This window comes from Hypomesus nipponensis, chromosome 22 (assembly GCF_054491055.1).
Source record: "Hypomesus nipponensis isolate SF chromosome 22, ASM5449105v1, whole genome shotgun sequence".
NCBI lineage: Eukaryota > Metazoa > Chordata > Actinopteri > Osmeriformes > Osmeridae > Hypomesus > Hypomesus nipponensis.
This window is the reverse complement of record NC_140382.1, coordinates 12,346,127-12,363,872: the sequence shown is the minus strand read 5'-3', so window position 1 is coordinate 12,363,872 and position 17,746 is coordinate 12,346,127. Positions and strand designations below refer to the sequence as shown.

The 17,746-nt window shown below is 44.5% G+C and overlaps 1 protein-coding gene across 1 annotated transcript in view; it reads left to right on the top strand.

The window, feature by feature from the left end:
* Positions 1-7,598, top strand: part of adgrl3.1 (adhesion G protein-coupled receptor L3.1) — a 57,220-nt gene extending 49,622 nt beyond the window's left edge. The window contains exons 19-22 of the mRNA XM_084687366.1: positions 706-885; positions 1,327-1,423; positions 4,138-4,155; positions 4,305-7,598. Coding sequence (XP_084543492.1) covers positions 706-885; positions 1,327-1,423; positions 4,138-4,155; positions 4,305-5,239 — 1,230 coding nt within the window. The 3' untranslated portion in view covers positions 5,240-7,598. The remainder of the gene's footprint in view (positions 1-705; positions 886-1,326; positions 1,424-4,137; positions 4,156-4,304) is intronic.
* Positions 7,599-17,746: the final 10,148 nt, after the last annotated feature.

The window sequence follows — 17,746 nt, the reverse complement described above, 5'->3', positions numbered from 1 at the left end:
GCAGGACTCAGACTAAAATACATTGTTTATTACTTTAGCATGGCCATGGTCCCATGAAAAACTGTTTTGTCTCTGATTCATGCATGTGTGTGTACGTGTGTGTGTACGTGTGTGCGTGTGTTCATGTGTGTGTGCATGTGTGTGCCTGGTCACGAGGTCAGGTGTCCAGAGAAAGCCCCAGCACATAGCAAAAGATTTTCTTTGGCGAAGCCTCACATCTACATCTCCCAGGATGCTTAGTGTTACCCTGACCACAGCTGTTTAAATAGAAAGCATGTTGCAACATGGTTCCATGTTCAACTATGTCGTTAAAAAGCAATTATGGTTTTATTTGTTCAGACTTGATTGGGATCTCAATCCAGTTATATGTACAGTGATATGGAATATGTCCCTATAGGAATGAGATTTGGAAGGGAATGTAGTTTCACTGTTCATTACAGTTGGCCTAAGCTTGTGGGGAAAAGATAACGGCCGGGTTTCTCAGATTTGTTAAGAAGCTCTTAACGCTAAGAGCTTCTTAAGAGCATTCTAAGAACGCTCTAGAACGCTCTTAGAATGCTCTTAAGAAGCTCTTAGCGTTAAGAGCCTCTTAACGAATCTGGGAAACCCGGCCAATATCTAATGTGTGTGTGTGTGTGGGGGGGGGGGGGGGGGGGGGGGTCACAAGATATTTGCTAACTAGTGTCTGTTTTTGTGTCTGCACAGGTGCGCAAGGAGTATGGCAAGTGCCTGCGCACACACTGCTGCAGCGGGAAGAGCGTGGAGACGTCCATGTCATCGTCCAGCAAGGCCACCACGTCCCGAGTCCCTGGACGCTACTCCACGGGCTCCCAGGTGAGCTTGCCAGCGTGCGCCGCCGGACGCTACTCCACTGCCGACTCCCAGGTGAGGCCCCTGCCCGGCGACACAGCCACACGACGCCATGAGAGAGAGACTCGGGAAGAATGCAGCATTCACTGAACTGACTGTTTGTTTGCTTGGTTTTTCTCCTTGTGTCCCCTGTCGCCACTTCTCTGGCTGCTGTTGTCTCTCTCTCTCTCTCTCTCTCTCTCTCTCTCTCTCTCTCTCTCTCTCTCTCTCTCTCTCTCTCTCACCCTCTCTCTCTGCTGTTCTTTTCCATCTCTCTATTTCTTGTCACTCACCCTGTCTCCCATCCTCCCACTCCCTCTTTCACTCTGTCTGTCTCTTTTCTCTTTGTATACTGCCTCTCACCCTCCCTCCTCCATGCTCCTCACACTACTTCCTTATCACCCCCCCCCCCCTGCCCACACCCCCTAAACACCCCCTCCCCCCTCCCCCCTCCCGCCTCCCCCCTCCCTCCTCCAGAGTCGTATCAGGAGGATGTGGAATGACACCGTCAGGAAGCAGGAGTCCTCCTTCATCACCGGCGGTGACATCACCAGCTCCGCCACGCTCAACCGAGGTAAGCACGCCCCCTGGGGGTCACACCCTTTCCCCCTCTTTAACATGACCTCTAATCTTCCCTTTGAGACCAGGGAATTAGGACTGAGATTAGACATCTCGCTCAAACTGAGTTAGACTAGAAGTAGGATTAGATTAAGACTGCATTACTCCACTCTCCATTGCTGAAGGGATGTCCGCTCTACGTGTGTGTGGGTGTGTGTGTGGGTGTGTGTGTGTGTGTGGTCCCTCTCTTGTAGGGTAATTATTTGGGGGAGATAACACATGAGTCTGGTCACCTCTAATACAGGGTAATGAGGACACAGACTTATTGGAAGGGGCTGCCATGACTCTCTCACACACATGCCCACCTGCACACACACACACACACACACACAAAGACACAGAAGCATGCCTACACTCACGCACACACACACTCAGACACATACACCAGTCTCTAAATCTAGGTGTGGTCCCCGACACTAATAAGCCGTTAGTATGACAGATTGATACTAATGCACACACTGTGTGTGACAGAGATCTGAGTGATCACACACTTAGCTGGGCAGGCCAAACACTTTCTCTCTCTATCTGTCTGTATCTCTCTCTCTATCTTCCTCTCTCTCTATATATAACTCTCTATCTCTCTGTCTTTCTCTCCCTATCTCTCTCTCTCTCCGCATCTGTCATTCCCACACACTCTAATGGTAGCAGTTAAGAGCTAGCTCAAACTCCTACAGGGAGACATCAGCTCTGTGATGTTTTAAATGGGCCCATAGAGGTGGTCCGATTGCACTCTTTCCATAAGACACGCCGCCAAATGACACCAAAGCTCATTTCAGATCCCAGGCGGCAGCCTGCGACTGCTCTGTTCTATTCAGATCCCTGATTTCCCCCTGCCTGTCCTCACGTCCAGCTCACTCTGAACTGAGCTGCACTTTCTGTTGCTGCAACCAAAAACACCAACATTTCAAACATTGTTCCGTGGGATTATTACGTTGACCTCCAAAAGAATTGAGGTGCTCGCGTGGGCGATGAGTGGGTTTTCTGGTGAGTGTGCAGAGAAAGCAGCGTGGATAATGCTAATGTTCAGGGGCAGCAGGTTCCCTTTGTAGAGCAAGATGTCCAACATGGCTGAAGGGAAGTAGAGTGTGCGACTGTGCAGTTCACTCGCCCTCTCTCCTGGTACTCTGTGTAAAGTCTAAATGTGGTCTGTCTTTTACCCAAGAAGCAGAAAAGCACAAGGAACACAGTTGTCTCCTTGTTGCTTTCTGTAAAAGGGACCGGGTAGTTATATCCAAATGTATTGTATTGTTCTGTGCCTCTTTCTCTTTTTCTCTGTCTCTCTGTCTCTGCCTGTGTGCTGTGGCTGCAGGAATGAGTGTCAGGCTTTTTCACTATGAGACTGAGCTTGTTTGATTTACATGTCTTCTCTCTCTCCTTCCCCTTTGCTCTCACACACTCTCTTCATCCTTATTATCTCTTTCTCTTCGCCACCCTCTTTTTCTCGCTCCCTCTGCCTGTATCCCCCTTTCTGTCTCTCTCCCTCGCTTCAATGCTCTTTCCCCCTCTCTATTTCTCTCTGCCTTTGCCCGAATCCCTCCCTCCCTTCCTCTCCCTCCTCTCCCTCCCCTTCGCTATTTCTTCCTCTCCCTCTCTCTCTTCCCCTCTCTATTTTTCTCTGTCTGCCTCACTCCTACCCTCCCTTCCTAATGTCCTCACTCTTTCCTTCCCTCTATCCCTCCGTCCCCGTCTCTCTCCCTGCACCAGGGGCCATGGCTAATCATCTTATAACTAATGCTCTCCTTCGTCCCCATGGCTCTAACAATCCCTATAACACTCTGCTGGGCGACTCTGCAGTCTATAACAACCCTGCGGTGGGCATGTACAGCACGCAAGGTGTGACTCACGCTTCTAGAACCTTCTAGTATCTTAAAGAGCATTCTAAGAAGAAAAGGTTTTTTCGTTTTTAGGCATTTGTGTTCCCTTCTTTGGGGGGTATTTCACAGGGCTTAACTGTGCATGGTTTGTAGGTTTTAAAATGGCCGCCACCCATTATGCTTCTGTCTGCATGTTTGATGTACTGTAATGGCTCCCAGGTGAGGCAACCAAAGATATCGGGATATGCAGCTCATGCAAGCCAACAATTGGTCATTCCCGATTTGCTGGAGAGGAGTGTATAAAGACTTAAACAGTGTATAAAAAAGTACAGTTACAAAGTATTTTATTGTTAGTCTTATAAGAAGCAGATTCATCTCAATCTTTTGGAGACCTCCTGGGAGACATGAATCTTTGAGGTTTTTATGATTTTTTGCATTTCTCAGTTTAATGTGCTTCCTGTTGTTTCATTCAGCTTTTTCTGTGTGGTACCTGTTGTGTTGTGTATCTGTCTAAGTTTAGAACATAGAGTATTTATTTGTGGTGAGTTTAGAAGAGGGTAGTTATATCATAATTGAAATAACTAAGCTTAGTCAAATGAGTTATGAGCACTATAGCCCAAAGTACACTACAAAGGATAAGGAATTTACAGTATCTGTATATGAAAAGGAATATATATAGGTTTTATTAAACTTTTTTTTTTTACCATGAAAGTAATTCTCCAACAAATCACAAAAATTCTTATTTACAATGACAGCCTGGCAATAACTCTGGTTCATCCTGTTGACCTGTATCTGTGTGTTATCTGTGTATGCTCACTGTGTGTTTCTCTCTCCTCTCCTTCATGCTGTCCCATAGCCTCCTATAGAGACACAAGTATGAGCCTACTCACCCTACCCAACTACAACACCACACGACTATGCTAACGGACACCACTTTTCTGTACTCATGACTTTGCAGCATAATGTTACTTTGCAATTGGCACTGGACATTGCTGATCATTTTGCTCTGTTGTTGTCATTCAGAGGGAATGCTGAACAACGCCAGGGACTCCAGCGTTATGGATACGCTCCCGCTCAACGGTAACCACGGCAACAACTACAGCATGGCGAGCAGCGAGTACCTGAGCGACTGCGTCCAGATCTTGGACCGCGGTGGCTACGGTACCCACGGTAACCACAAGGAAACCACTCTGGAGAAGAAGATCCTGAAGGAGTTGACTTCCAACTACATCCCGTCCTACATGAACAACCACGAGCGCTCCACAACCGAACGCAACCACAACCTGATGAACAAGCTGGTCAACAACAACGTCGGCAACGGCGTGGGCAACAGCGGCGCCGTTGGCGGCGGCGGCGGCGGCGGCAGCGGCGGGGTCAGCGTCGGTGTGGGCGGGGTCCAAGACGACAGCCCCATGGTGCTGGACAACCCGGCGGCATTCCCCCACGAGGAAAATCTGGTCCTTGACATCATCCGGGAGGAGTCCAACGCCCCCCTCCTGCCCCCCAGGCCCCCGCCCCCCGACAGCCACGGCCCCCACAGCTTCTCCCGCCCCCGCCGCATCCCCCAGGAGACCAGCGAGAGCTTCTTCCCCCTGCTGACCAACGAACACACAGAGAATCACTCACCCAATCACAGGGACTCCCTCTACACCAGCATGCCGGTGTTAACGGACCCGCCAGACAGCCAATGCCAGGTGAACGGCCTGGGGGACGGCGACGGCGAGGGCTCCACAGAGCTGCAGCCGTGCAAGAGTGCCACGGCGCCCGAGCTGGACGACGTCTACTACAAGAGCATGCCCAACCTCGGCTCACGCAACCACCTCCACGAGCTCCACACCTACTACCAGATGGGTCGAGGGGGCAGCGACGGCTACATGGTGCCTCCCAACAAGGAGGATTCCGATTCGTCGCCCGAGGAGCCCCCCGTGGACCCCTCCCACTTGGTCACCAGCCTATAGATCAATCAGAAGACCCCCAACTGGCGGCCACCCCCACCCTCATACTCAACTTCCCCATATAGTGGTCCTTCATTGTTGACTGACAGTTTGGGACGACCTAAAATGACTAATACACCAGATAGTCCCTTGATGATGACCTTGTGAAGGATAGTGAAGGCTCTTTTGGAACAAGGGAATGAAGGGAAGCTTTGCCAGGGTTAGGTAGGAGATGTTTGTAGACTGGAAGTGTGTCTCTTGTGTAAACGGCATCATTGGCCCTCAGAAACGCAAGGACCAAGGGGCTCAAAATGGAGTTCAGATGTCTTTACTGTTAAGACATTGTTCAGTAGAACAAAGAGTTGAGCTTTGTAGTTTTCTGTTCTACAGAATGTGCCATGATAATATAGGCATTAACTACACAGTGCCTTGGCCCTTGCCTTTTTGATATGCTGAAATATCATAGGACAGAATGGAGCGGTTTCCGGTCAGATAGATGTGATTGGACAAGCCTAGACGAAATGGTCCAAGGAGCATATTTGTGAATATCGTTGGGAAATTGAACTATATATATATATATATAGATATATATGTGTCGCTTAACAGGGAAGGAATCAGGTAAGGATGGAAAGAGAAGGGCTCTGTAGTTGTACACCTCTTGCTACCCAGCCCTTGAACTGTGGACTATAAACCTGTAAGCCCTAGTATGGAATTCAAGCAGATCGTAGCTTAGTCCCCACTATCAGAGCCCAGGTCAAACCTCTGGACTATCGAGTTCTGTGTGCCTCACTTTGAAAGACTTCAACAGGGATGTGTCCTTCCTTTCCAGAGGGTCAAACAGGAGGCAAACAGGAGGTAGTGTCCCTCATGCACCCAAGACTTCCTTAAATGAACCGGCCAATCCTACTACCTGCCAATCAAGTGGGGTATATGTATCATAAATTCTCACCCACACACACTCTTCTAAAATGTGGATTATTAGATGAGCGTATTCCCTCTCTTTGTGTCTGCTGAGGAGATCTGTAAATACAGCCACATCACCTGGGCTCCAGTAACATTCCCAAGAGGTGGACTGACTTCTCCCTCTGTTACATTGAGACAGACCCAAGGACTGTGGATCGAAAAGAAACATTTGGATTATTAGAATTTTTGGGTTATTTTATCTTCTGTAACAAAGGTCTGTTATTTGAGGATCATAAAGTAATCACACAATTTCTATGTATTGTACAGATTACAGATACGAGCATATGACTGACTATGCGTTTAACTATTTGTTTTTTGTTTTAATGGAACAGTACTGGTAAAGATAATATGGATTAGTTCAGTTCACTGGGTTACCCATAACTAGTCTGATGGTGCACCAGTTTCAAACAACCTGTCTTTTTAGACTTTCAGCAAAAACAGAGCAACATTGCACACAAACACACAAACACACGTCATTCTGGTTGTTATAGGATGTTGTTATAGCAACATTACTATCACCTATATTTTGAAAACCAATTGTAACTATATATATATTTTTTACCACTTTGTAGATTTCAACCAGGTTAAATGATACTACTGTTTGGCAAAGTAATGGCTAGGATTCTGCTTTTGGATGTCAAAATAGAAGGGTAGATTTTTTCCGTTAAGGAAGTGGAAGCCCAATTGGAGGTTGAACATAATACATCCTGTCATGTGACACATGTCTGCTGACAAAGAGAGGAAGTCAATTGAACAGTGAGAAGCTGTTGAGCATTTTTCTTACATTTGGCAGCATAACCCTCCATTGTCAGCTATCGTTCTGAAGAGGGATTATAATCTGCAGGATCATAAAGGCCCTGCTCCAAACCTGCTGGTACAGAGCACAGATGCAGAGAAACACAATCCAACAATACTTCCACCTTTAAAGAGTTTGAAAAAGGAAATATCCAAATATTCTCGCCCCCACCCACACATGGACAATGCCACAGTAACACCAGTGTGGATGAAGATACGATTAAACTCAACCCAGACCAATGTGAGAAGCCAATGTTTACTTCTTTCAGGGAAGATATCCTTGAGAGACTGATGTGTATTCAACCACGTGTCGTCGTCCCCCCCCCCCCCCACCCGTCACACAGAGAGAATTCATTTATTTATCAGTTTTCTGGGGGGTTAGAGAGAAAAACCAACAAAAATAGAGAAAGACTTGGTAGAAGGTAATATAGAGACGATGAAAGCGCACTGACAGGTAATACTTTTTTATTAATTATTATGATCATGATTATGATTACTATTATTACTACAATTATTCAGAATTATTATTTATTCTTTTTGTATGGGTTCCAAGTTGAATGATCTCATAACTAATATTTGTTGTAACAGTGAAAGTTGTTTGCCAACAAATAAATGACTGACATAGCCTGGTGGCGTTCTGTCTCTATGGTTACAAAGAGAATTGTGATACATCATTGAATATCTGACTCACCGAGACAAAGCAGTGTGTCATCTACTGTCATACTAAGTTTGGTACAGTTGTGGTAGCCTTTTCTTGATCTCAACCGTAAATGTATATCAAATTACTTTGTTAATATGATTTCAGTTTAAATAAGAGAAAAAATATGATGTGCATCCAGCATACACAATCCAACTACCACACATCTCCCACCCCCCCAGTTGGCATTAGCCGCCCCTTTGATATCAGCCCCATGTAGCTTCCTAGCTTGACAATACCCACTTCCACTTTTTAGTCTTCCTCCTTAATATGTTTATTGATTACTGAAAACAGTTTGCACAAGTTTAGTGTTGTTAAATTGTTGTTACAGGACATTTGTGAACCGTTTCAAGACCCCGTTTGTGAACATGTTCCCAAACAATGGAAAATATACTTTTAAATCTATATTTTCTCTCTATCTCTCCCTCTCTCTTTTTCCTGTCCCTCTGTTGCTTTGCCAGTAGGTTGATTAAACAAGCAGTGGGCTATATGGGTCAAATCTCTGCTGGTGCACTGTGATCGCTTAGTGCTGCCTGGTTTTGTTCTCTCTCTTTTTATCTTTCTTTCTCTCTGTCACTCTCTCTTTCTTGCTCTCTCTCTCTCTTCTTGATAGCAAAACACGTATGTTACATAAAAGGCACAGACTACAGTAAGAGAGGGAGGGATGGAGGGAGGGGTGGAAGGAAGGATGGAGGTATTGGAAGAAGGATTCAGTGAATGCTGATGGTTTGTTTATTAGAGAAATAAAGTAGTCAGCCTTTGAGGAACAAAACCAGTGAAAGTCAGACATGAAGGAACTGGAGGAGGAGCGCCCTTTAGTCCTGGAAGAATGATGCTAACTAGTGCCAGAACAGGTTCTATGGATCTCCCAGAGGAAGAGCCCCCTGACAATTACATAAAAATGTTCAGTTTTGGTTCCATCCACTCCACCATGCAAATATTCTTCTGTATATCTTCAACCAATAGTGTCAAGGAGAGTCTACAGAGTTCTTCTTATCTGTTCAGGGGAGCGTGTGAATGTGGTTCTGAAGAAGAAGTAGTTAAAGTGACTAATGTTTCATGCAAAATGTGCATTCAAAACAATATTTTTATTTTAAAGAAATTAAAGACATGTAGTCAAGTTTTTTTATTTGATCCTTCTTTCCTCCATCCCTCTGATCAACCCATCATCAGCCTCAATAGGAAGAGAGTGAGAAAGAACAGCTGTATTCGTGTCACGTTCGTTCTGGAATTCATTTGTCGTCTTTGACTTCTTCAAATCGGTGAGTCTGGTAATATGAAATTGTAGAATGTTAATTAGAGCGTTTTTGGAATTCAGTCCCATCGCAATGGCTGCTCCTCTAGTCAGAGGCTCTCTCTCTCTCCCTCACACACACATGCACACACAGTGGCTGTTTGAGGAAGCTAATTACTATATTATATACCATATTAGCAGAGTGACATGCTTCACCCTGACCTGAGAACCGATTGAAAGGCAAGAGCAACCTTCGGTATCTCAGAGTGGTGTGTGTGTGTTGCACTGTGAGAGTGCAACACACAGGAAGGGAAAACACTTAACAGGTACACAGGCCTGAATGAATAATTCACTCTAATTAACTCAAGTGGGGAGCAAGCTTGACGGAGGAGGGGAGGAGGTGGGGAGGAGGTGGGGAGGAGGAGGGGAGGAGGTGGGAAGGAGGAGGGGAGGAGGTGGGGAGAGGGGATGGGGGCACAGGCCACTGGCTGTCCCTCTGAGGTCACACACAGCCATGCATGTTTGATGGGCTCTGTGTGGTGTGTTGCAGTCTCTGGCTATGGTGCCACTCTGTGTTTTTTTCTGGATAGAGGCTGGACACTGGAAGCCTATTTTAGGAGCACATTACGCTGTGAAATTTAGAACAAGGCTCTTAGATAGGATGGCACACTGGTGGAGGTCTGACTGGGTTGTGTTGCAAATGAATGAGTGAGTGAGTGAGTGTTCAGCTTTTGAGAGTTGAGGAAGAACAGTGCAGGTTAGCATGCTTTGATTTGTATCAATTACAATTCTTGCAATGTACAAGAACCCACCTCATTACAACCCCACCTCTCCCTTCAAGATTCCATACATCATCGGGCGGCTGTTGCCTTGACGACATCCTCAGCAGGAGAGGGGGGTTTAGGGGAAGGAACTTTGCGGTGTAAATCAGATTGAGGGATTGACATTCCTCAGACCTCCCAGATTAACAGTGAGTGGGGATGACGCAGTCAGGTGTGAAGCAGGACAGAGGTGAGCGGCTTCAGTTTCTCTCTCGTCCTTATTTACTCTCCTTTTACAACATACTGACATAATCATTCATCTCTCACTTTCTCTGTCCGTGGCATTAAACCTATTTGCTCAACATTCTGGAGTTCACGTTTATTGGTGAGAGATTGATGATGGTGACAATAATACAGAGATATGTTTGTGAGAGCAGTTATGTAAATCACGTAGTTTACATAAGAAATTACGATAGCGTTTCTAAACATAATTGTGATTACATTATTGCTATCATGATTGTCTGCATCAATGGGTTTGTCTAATACATATCTTTTAATTAATTTTTGTCAGCAAAACAAACAAATCAAACAGAGCCCTTCTGCTTCTACTCAGCCCCCAAATACATTAAACAGCTTAAAAGTCTTCAAAAATAAAATAATAATTATTGATGGAACTGGTTGTCTCATTATTAAATGTTGATATAATCAAACACTAATTAGAAATCAGTCCTGACAGGTGTGGTACCACGTATAATAGGGTGATCAGTTTTGATTGTTTTGGTCTGCTCCAAACTACGAGAGAGAAAGAGAGAGAGAGAGAGAGAGAGAGAGAGAGAGAGAGAGAGAGAGAGAGAGAGAGAGAGAGAGAGAGAGAGAGAGAGAGAGAGAGAGAGAGAGAGACACAGGGAGACAGGGAGACAGGGAGACAGGGAGACAGGGAGACAGGGAGACGGAAAGAAAGAGAGAGGGAAAGAGAAGGAGAGAGAAAGAGAGAGAAAGAGAGACTAAGAGAGAAGCAGGGATTCCTTCGGCATCCTTCTCGTCACCAGTTAACAGGAAGACACATCATTTGTCAGCTATCTGAAAAGGCCTCATCTGACTTTAAAATGTAATTTGAGAACCATTGAGTCTGGATCTTATCTCTCATTACAAACCATTTACCTAGGGTCTCAATACCACCATGTGGGTGTGTGGTTGTGCGCGCCAGCCTGCATGGGTGTGTGGTTGTTGGCATATGTGGGTGCTTTCAGTTCACCTGTGATTAATTGAATATTCAACTCAGGTTGGTACTCTAAGGATCTGTCATCAAACACACCGTTCTTTGTTTGGCTACAAGGACTCCTCATTACGCTCTACCCACCTCCTTACAGCCCAGACGCCATGAGAGGGTCTTTATAGATGGAGGAAAGAAGAAAGAGGGAGGAGAGGAGGGAGATGAGAGAAAGATGGAGAGAAACTAAGAGAAAAAAGAAGGATCCTAGAAATATATAACACCCTTCAACATTTGTTTGGAAGTTTTTTTGTTGTCTAGGTACAGCATGTGTTCCCAAATGAAAATCCTTGGTCCGCTGTGTTTTTTAAGAATGATTTTCAAGATTGGTCCTCACTGAGTGGACAGAAGGCCATTTTTGTCAGTGAAAATGGAGCTTTTTGAAATCGCATTCCAAAGTGGATGAATTTGAAAAGGCGGTTTTTGCGTTGTAGTGTGGACTTGCCATTTACAGTCATCAGACGCTGTCATGTGACCCGCTCAGTTCAAAAGAAGATGGTGGACAATGTTGTATCGCAGTTTTTTGGGCTCTCTCAAGTTTAATTGCGATACAGTAAACGCCTGACGGAAATTACGCATGTCGAAGCATCTTCAGTTTTACTCATGCGCAGTACAGAGACAAAAGCGTTTTCAGACGTTTCAGTGTGGATGAGCAACTTTTGGAAAACACTTTAAAACGTTAGTGTGAACAGAGAGCGCTTTGAAATGAAAACACAGTTTTTAAATGTATCCGGATTAATGTACACGTAGCCTTAGAAAGGCATGAGCACTATGACATGTTTCAGCTTTTTGTTCTTTTAGGATGGAAGATTTACAGGGTTTGGATTGGAGAAATTGTTTTTTTTTCAGAACCAAGCAAAATGTCTGACCTCGCAAATGGTCTATCCGCTTTCAAAAAACTTTTTTTCACAGTAATAACCAGTTCTCTTTTTCTGAGATTGTAGAGTGTACAGTGACACTCAGGGATGCACAATCACACACCCACACATTCTTTTTTCATTCGATGGCACTTAGCTGAGGCACCCTTGACACTGTTGTGGTGAGTTTGGTTGACCTTTGACCTAGTGCTGTCTGTACCTTTCAAAGGTGTTCTCAGTGCTGTTGGGAGAGTTGTGCGTTGAGATGTGGGATCAAATGAAATTGATTTATCATGACATGCTGAATCTAAAAGAAAGTACATTTCAGAATGTGTCTGAGGTTTCTTTTTATTTATAATATGATATATTGTTGTATATTTCTGCACATTTACAATCTAAAGAACAGAGTCAGAGAAATGTTTTTGAAAAAGGTTAGAGCAGAAACATTTAGACAATTGCCCAAAAATGTATCTGTGTGAGTTAGAATCCATGTTTATCTTTGAGAACCTGTATTGATTAATTCTGTATAAAATGAAAATATGTTCAACATTCTTTGCGAGCAGAAAGGGGAACCTTGCCAAGTGAACACTTAGCTTACTAAGGTTCACCGTTCTCTTCACCCCATGCCATAGACATATGACCTGTGGATGGACCAATGACTATGGAGAACTGTGTTGTTTTTAATGGTCTTGCAAGGAGACTGGTCGACAGACAACTTTGTACGGCAATCTGATTAGTCTCCTTGCTTCATAAGCGCAAGTAATAAACTTCCTTCACTTCACCGACTGTGCAATACCTGATAAAGATTAATTTCTGACAATTTCTTATTCAATTCAATATATTATTGCTGCATTATGTTATTGATTTAACCGTGCCAATTTCACAATGATGTTACTGTAAGCACATCAAACACACACTTACATACACATTCATACACACACCAAACACACACACAGACACGTCACTTACACCCGGTATTCACAATCATCAAAGATCATACAAATATGTATACACACACACATCCCAGCATGGCCTACAGTGTGATTGATGGTTTGCAGATTTACTTGGCTAAGCTTCAAATATTTATCACATACCCCAGTCCTCTCTCATCCTCCTGCCACATGTACATCGACCCCAGGCTCCCGCTGTCACTCACAAGTGTGGCTGTGGATGTGCTTGTGTGTTCAAGTTAGTGTGTGTGTCTGTGTGTGTGTGTGTGTCTGTGGTACAGTAGTCGGTGTCAGATCAGGGGTCTCGTGCTGGTTCTCACCTGTGGGTCCAACATCTGCTTTGTGGCTTCCCTCCATCCCTCCCTCTCTTTCTACCTCACTCTCTTTCTTCATCCCTCCCTCTCTTTCCCCCTCTCCTCTTTCCTCCCTCCCTCTTTCCCTCCCTTCCTCCATCTCTTTCTCCTTCAATGCCTTCCTTGCCATCACCTCCTAGCTATCTCACATTTACAAACTCTGGGGGAGGTATGATAATGCAAGTACAGCTTTCCTGTCACCCCCCCCCACACACACACACACACACACACTGCTAGCCAGCAAGTGTGGGCCCACTCCTGCTTCTCCCACCTTGCTGCGTTTCCATAGAGATTATATCACCGACAAGGTTTGTATGTGCTGATGAGGTTAAGGAACGCTTCTTAAAAGTGGACAGCCTTAGATAGTCGTGTAGAGGGTGAGTGAGTGGGTGGGTGGGTGGGTGGATAGGTGGGTGGGTGGATAGGTGGGTGGGTAGGTGTGAGTGAGTGAGTGAGTGAGTGAGTGAGTGAGTGAGTGAGTGAGTGAGTGAGTGAGTGAGTGAGTGAGTGAGTGAGTGAGTGAGTGAGTGAAAAAACGACCACACCTTACCTCATTAGAGTTTTTGTCAAGGACGAGAGCAAAGAGGAATGCATAAAGAGAGGAGGAGGAAAAAGAAAACTTCTGTTCATAAATAGAAAATGGCTGCTTAAGTATGTATATGCCTGGAGGCATTGACAATATTTGACAAAGAAACGTTTTTCTCAGATATTGTGTCATGGTGTGCCAAGTCTGTAGAGAGAAGGTATATTGTTATTCTATTATGGCTTCACTGTGGGAGGCCAAACTACACAGATGAACCCACAGCAGAGATTTATTTAAGAGTTTCATTTAAGTATTAAATCTCATTATGAAAGTTATTTTCACCTCATTGGGTTTCTGCAAGTGAATATAAACTGTCAGTTACATAAATTGAGGTGGCAATTGTGATATCAGTCTCTGACTGAAGGTGTCGTGTTTATGTTACTTGAGTCTTTCTTAGTTTTTTTTTTACCTTAACTGTCAAGACAATCAAGATCTTTATTTGCATGATTGGCTGCCTGGCAAACTTGACTAGGATTTGCATAATCCAGCGCTTGTTGTATGATTATGTGAGTGTATGCTGTGATGTTTGTGTGCGGGGTTACAATTTCTCCTGATTTTCTCTGGTTTGCTGTTATGAAAAACAAAAACAGCTTGTTTTTCCACTAAACTCAAGTTGTATTCTGGGCAGTCTTATCAGGGTTTAAATGTTTCATTGTTAAATGTCTTCCGTTTTGTTTCTTCTGGAGACACTTACATTTACGTTTAGTCATTTAGTCATTTTAGCCACTTTCTACCATAAGATGAGCAAAGAAGCAGAAACTAGAAACAAAAAAGGTGAGGCAACTTTATTTACATAATTCATACACAAAGCAGACTCAATGTGCTCCACATAAACAGTTTGTAAGGTTAAACAGGTTTCAAAACGTACACACTACAGTAAGATTGCCACGTGAGTGTGTAGGAAGTGGACCCAAGAGCAAGAGACAAAGGCAGGATAACAAGAATCATGACTTGGCTTCATTCAAAACCAGAACCCAGCAGGTATTGTCACATAGACATAGAAACAATGACCAACAAGGACCGACAAAATGAAAACACATATATATATATATATATATGGGACAGGAGAGAGAGAGAGAGAGAGAGAGAGAGAGAGAGAGAGAGAGAGAGAGAGAGAGACAACAGCAGCCAGAGAAGTGGCGACAAACATGTGGTGCCTATCAGAGAGAGAAAGAAAGACAGAGAGAAACAGAGAGAGGAGAGAGAGAGAGAGAGAGAGAGAGAGAGAGAGAGAGAGAGAGAGAGAGAGAGAGAGAGAGAGAAAGAGAGAACACTAGGGCAGGAAAAGCCCCGAACTAACAACATTTACCTCTAATGTTTTCTTCCTCCTCAGGGTTATATATTGGTACCATGCACACACACACACAAACACACACACACACACAAACACACACAGCATGACGATTGTTGACTCACTCCTCACCCGCGTACTTCTGTCCTTGATACACCTGCTCCTTAATTTGCCACCTCCCACACACAGACAGACACACACAGACACACACAGACACACACAGACAGACATAGATACACACAGACACACAGTTCATTCAAACCTTACAATTAGGGGTTGCTCTCCGCTCCTCTCCTCTTTTCTTCTCTTCTGTACTGTCCTCCTCCTCCTCTTCTCCATCTGTCGTGTTTACGTCCCAAAGGGCATGTCCTTTCTGTTCCCTCCTTCATGGTAATGTTACACACATGAACAGTACAGTCACAGCTAGATACCATCCTTTTTCAATAGGTCGTTTTGGCTGCACTACACAGTGTAGTGAAATACAATGTGTGTGTGTTCTTACTCCAGCGTATGTGCTAGTGAGGGCTGTGTGCTCCACTGGCTGCAAAAAGAGTTTAGCTTGAAGCCCCCCCCCCCTCCCCCCAAGGATCAATAGTACAAAAGCATTATTTGGCAGTCCTGAATTCGGAAAATTGGATGCAGAAAACTCAATAATTCTGAGATCTTAGTCTATACATAGCCTTATGACAAATGCCATAGGTACATTTGAAACATCTCTCATCTCCTCTCTTCCTTTTCTGTCCCCTCCTCTCCTTTCCGCTCATATTCCTATCAAGCATGTTTTCTGGTGTTTGATTGTAACCATGGCGATGAACTTCAGTGACCCCCACTGGCAGGAACTCTCACCTTAGATAATCTAGTCCAGCTGGTCAGTGGGGATAATATTGGCAAAACACAGACACACAGACACACAGACACACACACACACACACAGACACACACACACTGATAAATGAGGTCTAGTATGCAGAGTAGAGAAGGGTAGAAAAGTGCTTCAGTACGTGTGTTTATTCATTTGCATTCTGCTGTAGCGTGGAGAATTGCCCCCTTACATTTCCAGCAGCCCGACCTTCACCGTTATTAAGGACTGTTTTTTATTCTTTACACCCCGTCTTCTTTCCCACCTTTCCAAAAAAAAGCAATTCATCCATTTTTCCAATAACCCCTTCCTGAGGCAATTATATCTGTTTTGCTGCCACCTCGACTCGTCTCAATAAAGCACTCATAGCAGGGGGATTGAGAGAGCGGATGGAGAGATTCTGAGAGAGATCTCAACTGAGGAAATGAGCCCCCACACACAGAGAGTGGGATGGGGCGAGGAGGGGAGGGAGATATTTAGAGATTTAGAGATGGAGAGAGACAGAGAGAGAGATGAAACAGACAAATACAGATCATGTGTATGACTAGCCCACTGACAATTACTCTCAATTTAAACAGCTACAGAGCCTTCTATTCCACACTTTGTTCGACAGATTGGTGGTGTGGTTATATTGCTGAGCCTGCTACTACCCATCATAAAGAAAACTAGTCACTCAGCACATACTAAGGTTAATAGAAACTGTGGAGTCACAGACACACAGACACACAGACACACAGACACACAGAGACACGCACAAATACACACACACACACACACACTTCAATACACTTGCTGTACACACATACATACAGACTCACATATCAAAGTTGAACACACATACAGACACACGTACTATGTACACGCACAGATATGGGTTTCATGTGAGCAATCAATGTTATTTAATTCATTCATAAGTGACACTTAAGTGCCCAGTGAGCACTGGGGCAAGGCTGGGTGATATTTCAGACTTCCGTGAGTGTGAGTGTGCACGTGTGTCTGTGTGTCTTAGGGTGTGTGTGCATCTGTGTGTGGGATGGGGTGGGAATATGGGGGTTGTGGATAGTGTATTGTCATGGATTTTATTTCATAGGTCTGTGTGTGTGTGTCTGTGCTTGCAGGGTGACTGGTTTATTGCTCTGCGTTATGAAAAACCTGGCCCAGCACCATCAAAGTGAAGGTATCCCAACAAGGTCTAATAAAGAGAATTGGATGGAGCTGGAGGGATGGATAGAGAGACAGAGACAGAGCGAGAAAGAGCGAGAAAGAAAGAGAAAGAGAGAGAAAGAGAGAGAGGGCGGGAGAGATTACGTCTACATTCCTTAGTTAAGACCAGAAGAGCTTCATGGTACTGATAGAACTAGAAATATACTTTATTCCTTATATTCTACACATTTGAGATTCCTTCCTGAGACCTAGAGTATGTTTCTTAAATAGTTTTTCACCCAGATATTTGACAGTTGGTCTCGGGGAATCACATCACCTCTAACTGTTCTGGGAGGCTGAGAAAAATGTGTATGCCCGTTCATATCAGGGGAATTCCTGAGGGAAGCAACCACACACACACACACACCAAACACACACTCATGCACAAATACACACGCAAGCCCACACCCTCACACACACACACACACACACACACACAAACATCTGTCTGAGAAGAAGTCCGATCCTCCATGGTTCCCACGACATCTGTTGCCAAATAGAATCCTATTCGTCAGACGTGGAAGCCACAATGCCCCTTTCCACAATCTACCCAGAATAGAACAACAACGCTAAACAATGCCGTGATGGAACAACTATGAGGTTGGGTTTTGTCTATTTAGTTTCACTGTCTGAGGTGCAGACCAGTGTTCCTTTGTTTAATGCATTCCCTTAGCTCACTTACTTGTACGCTCACTTGAACACTCACTGTCTCCCT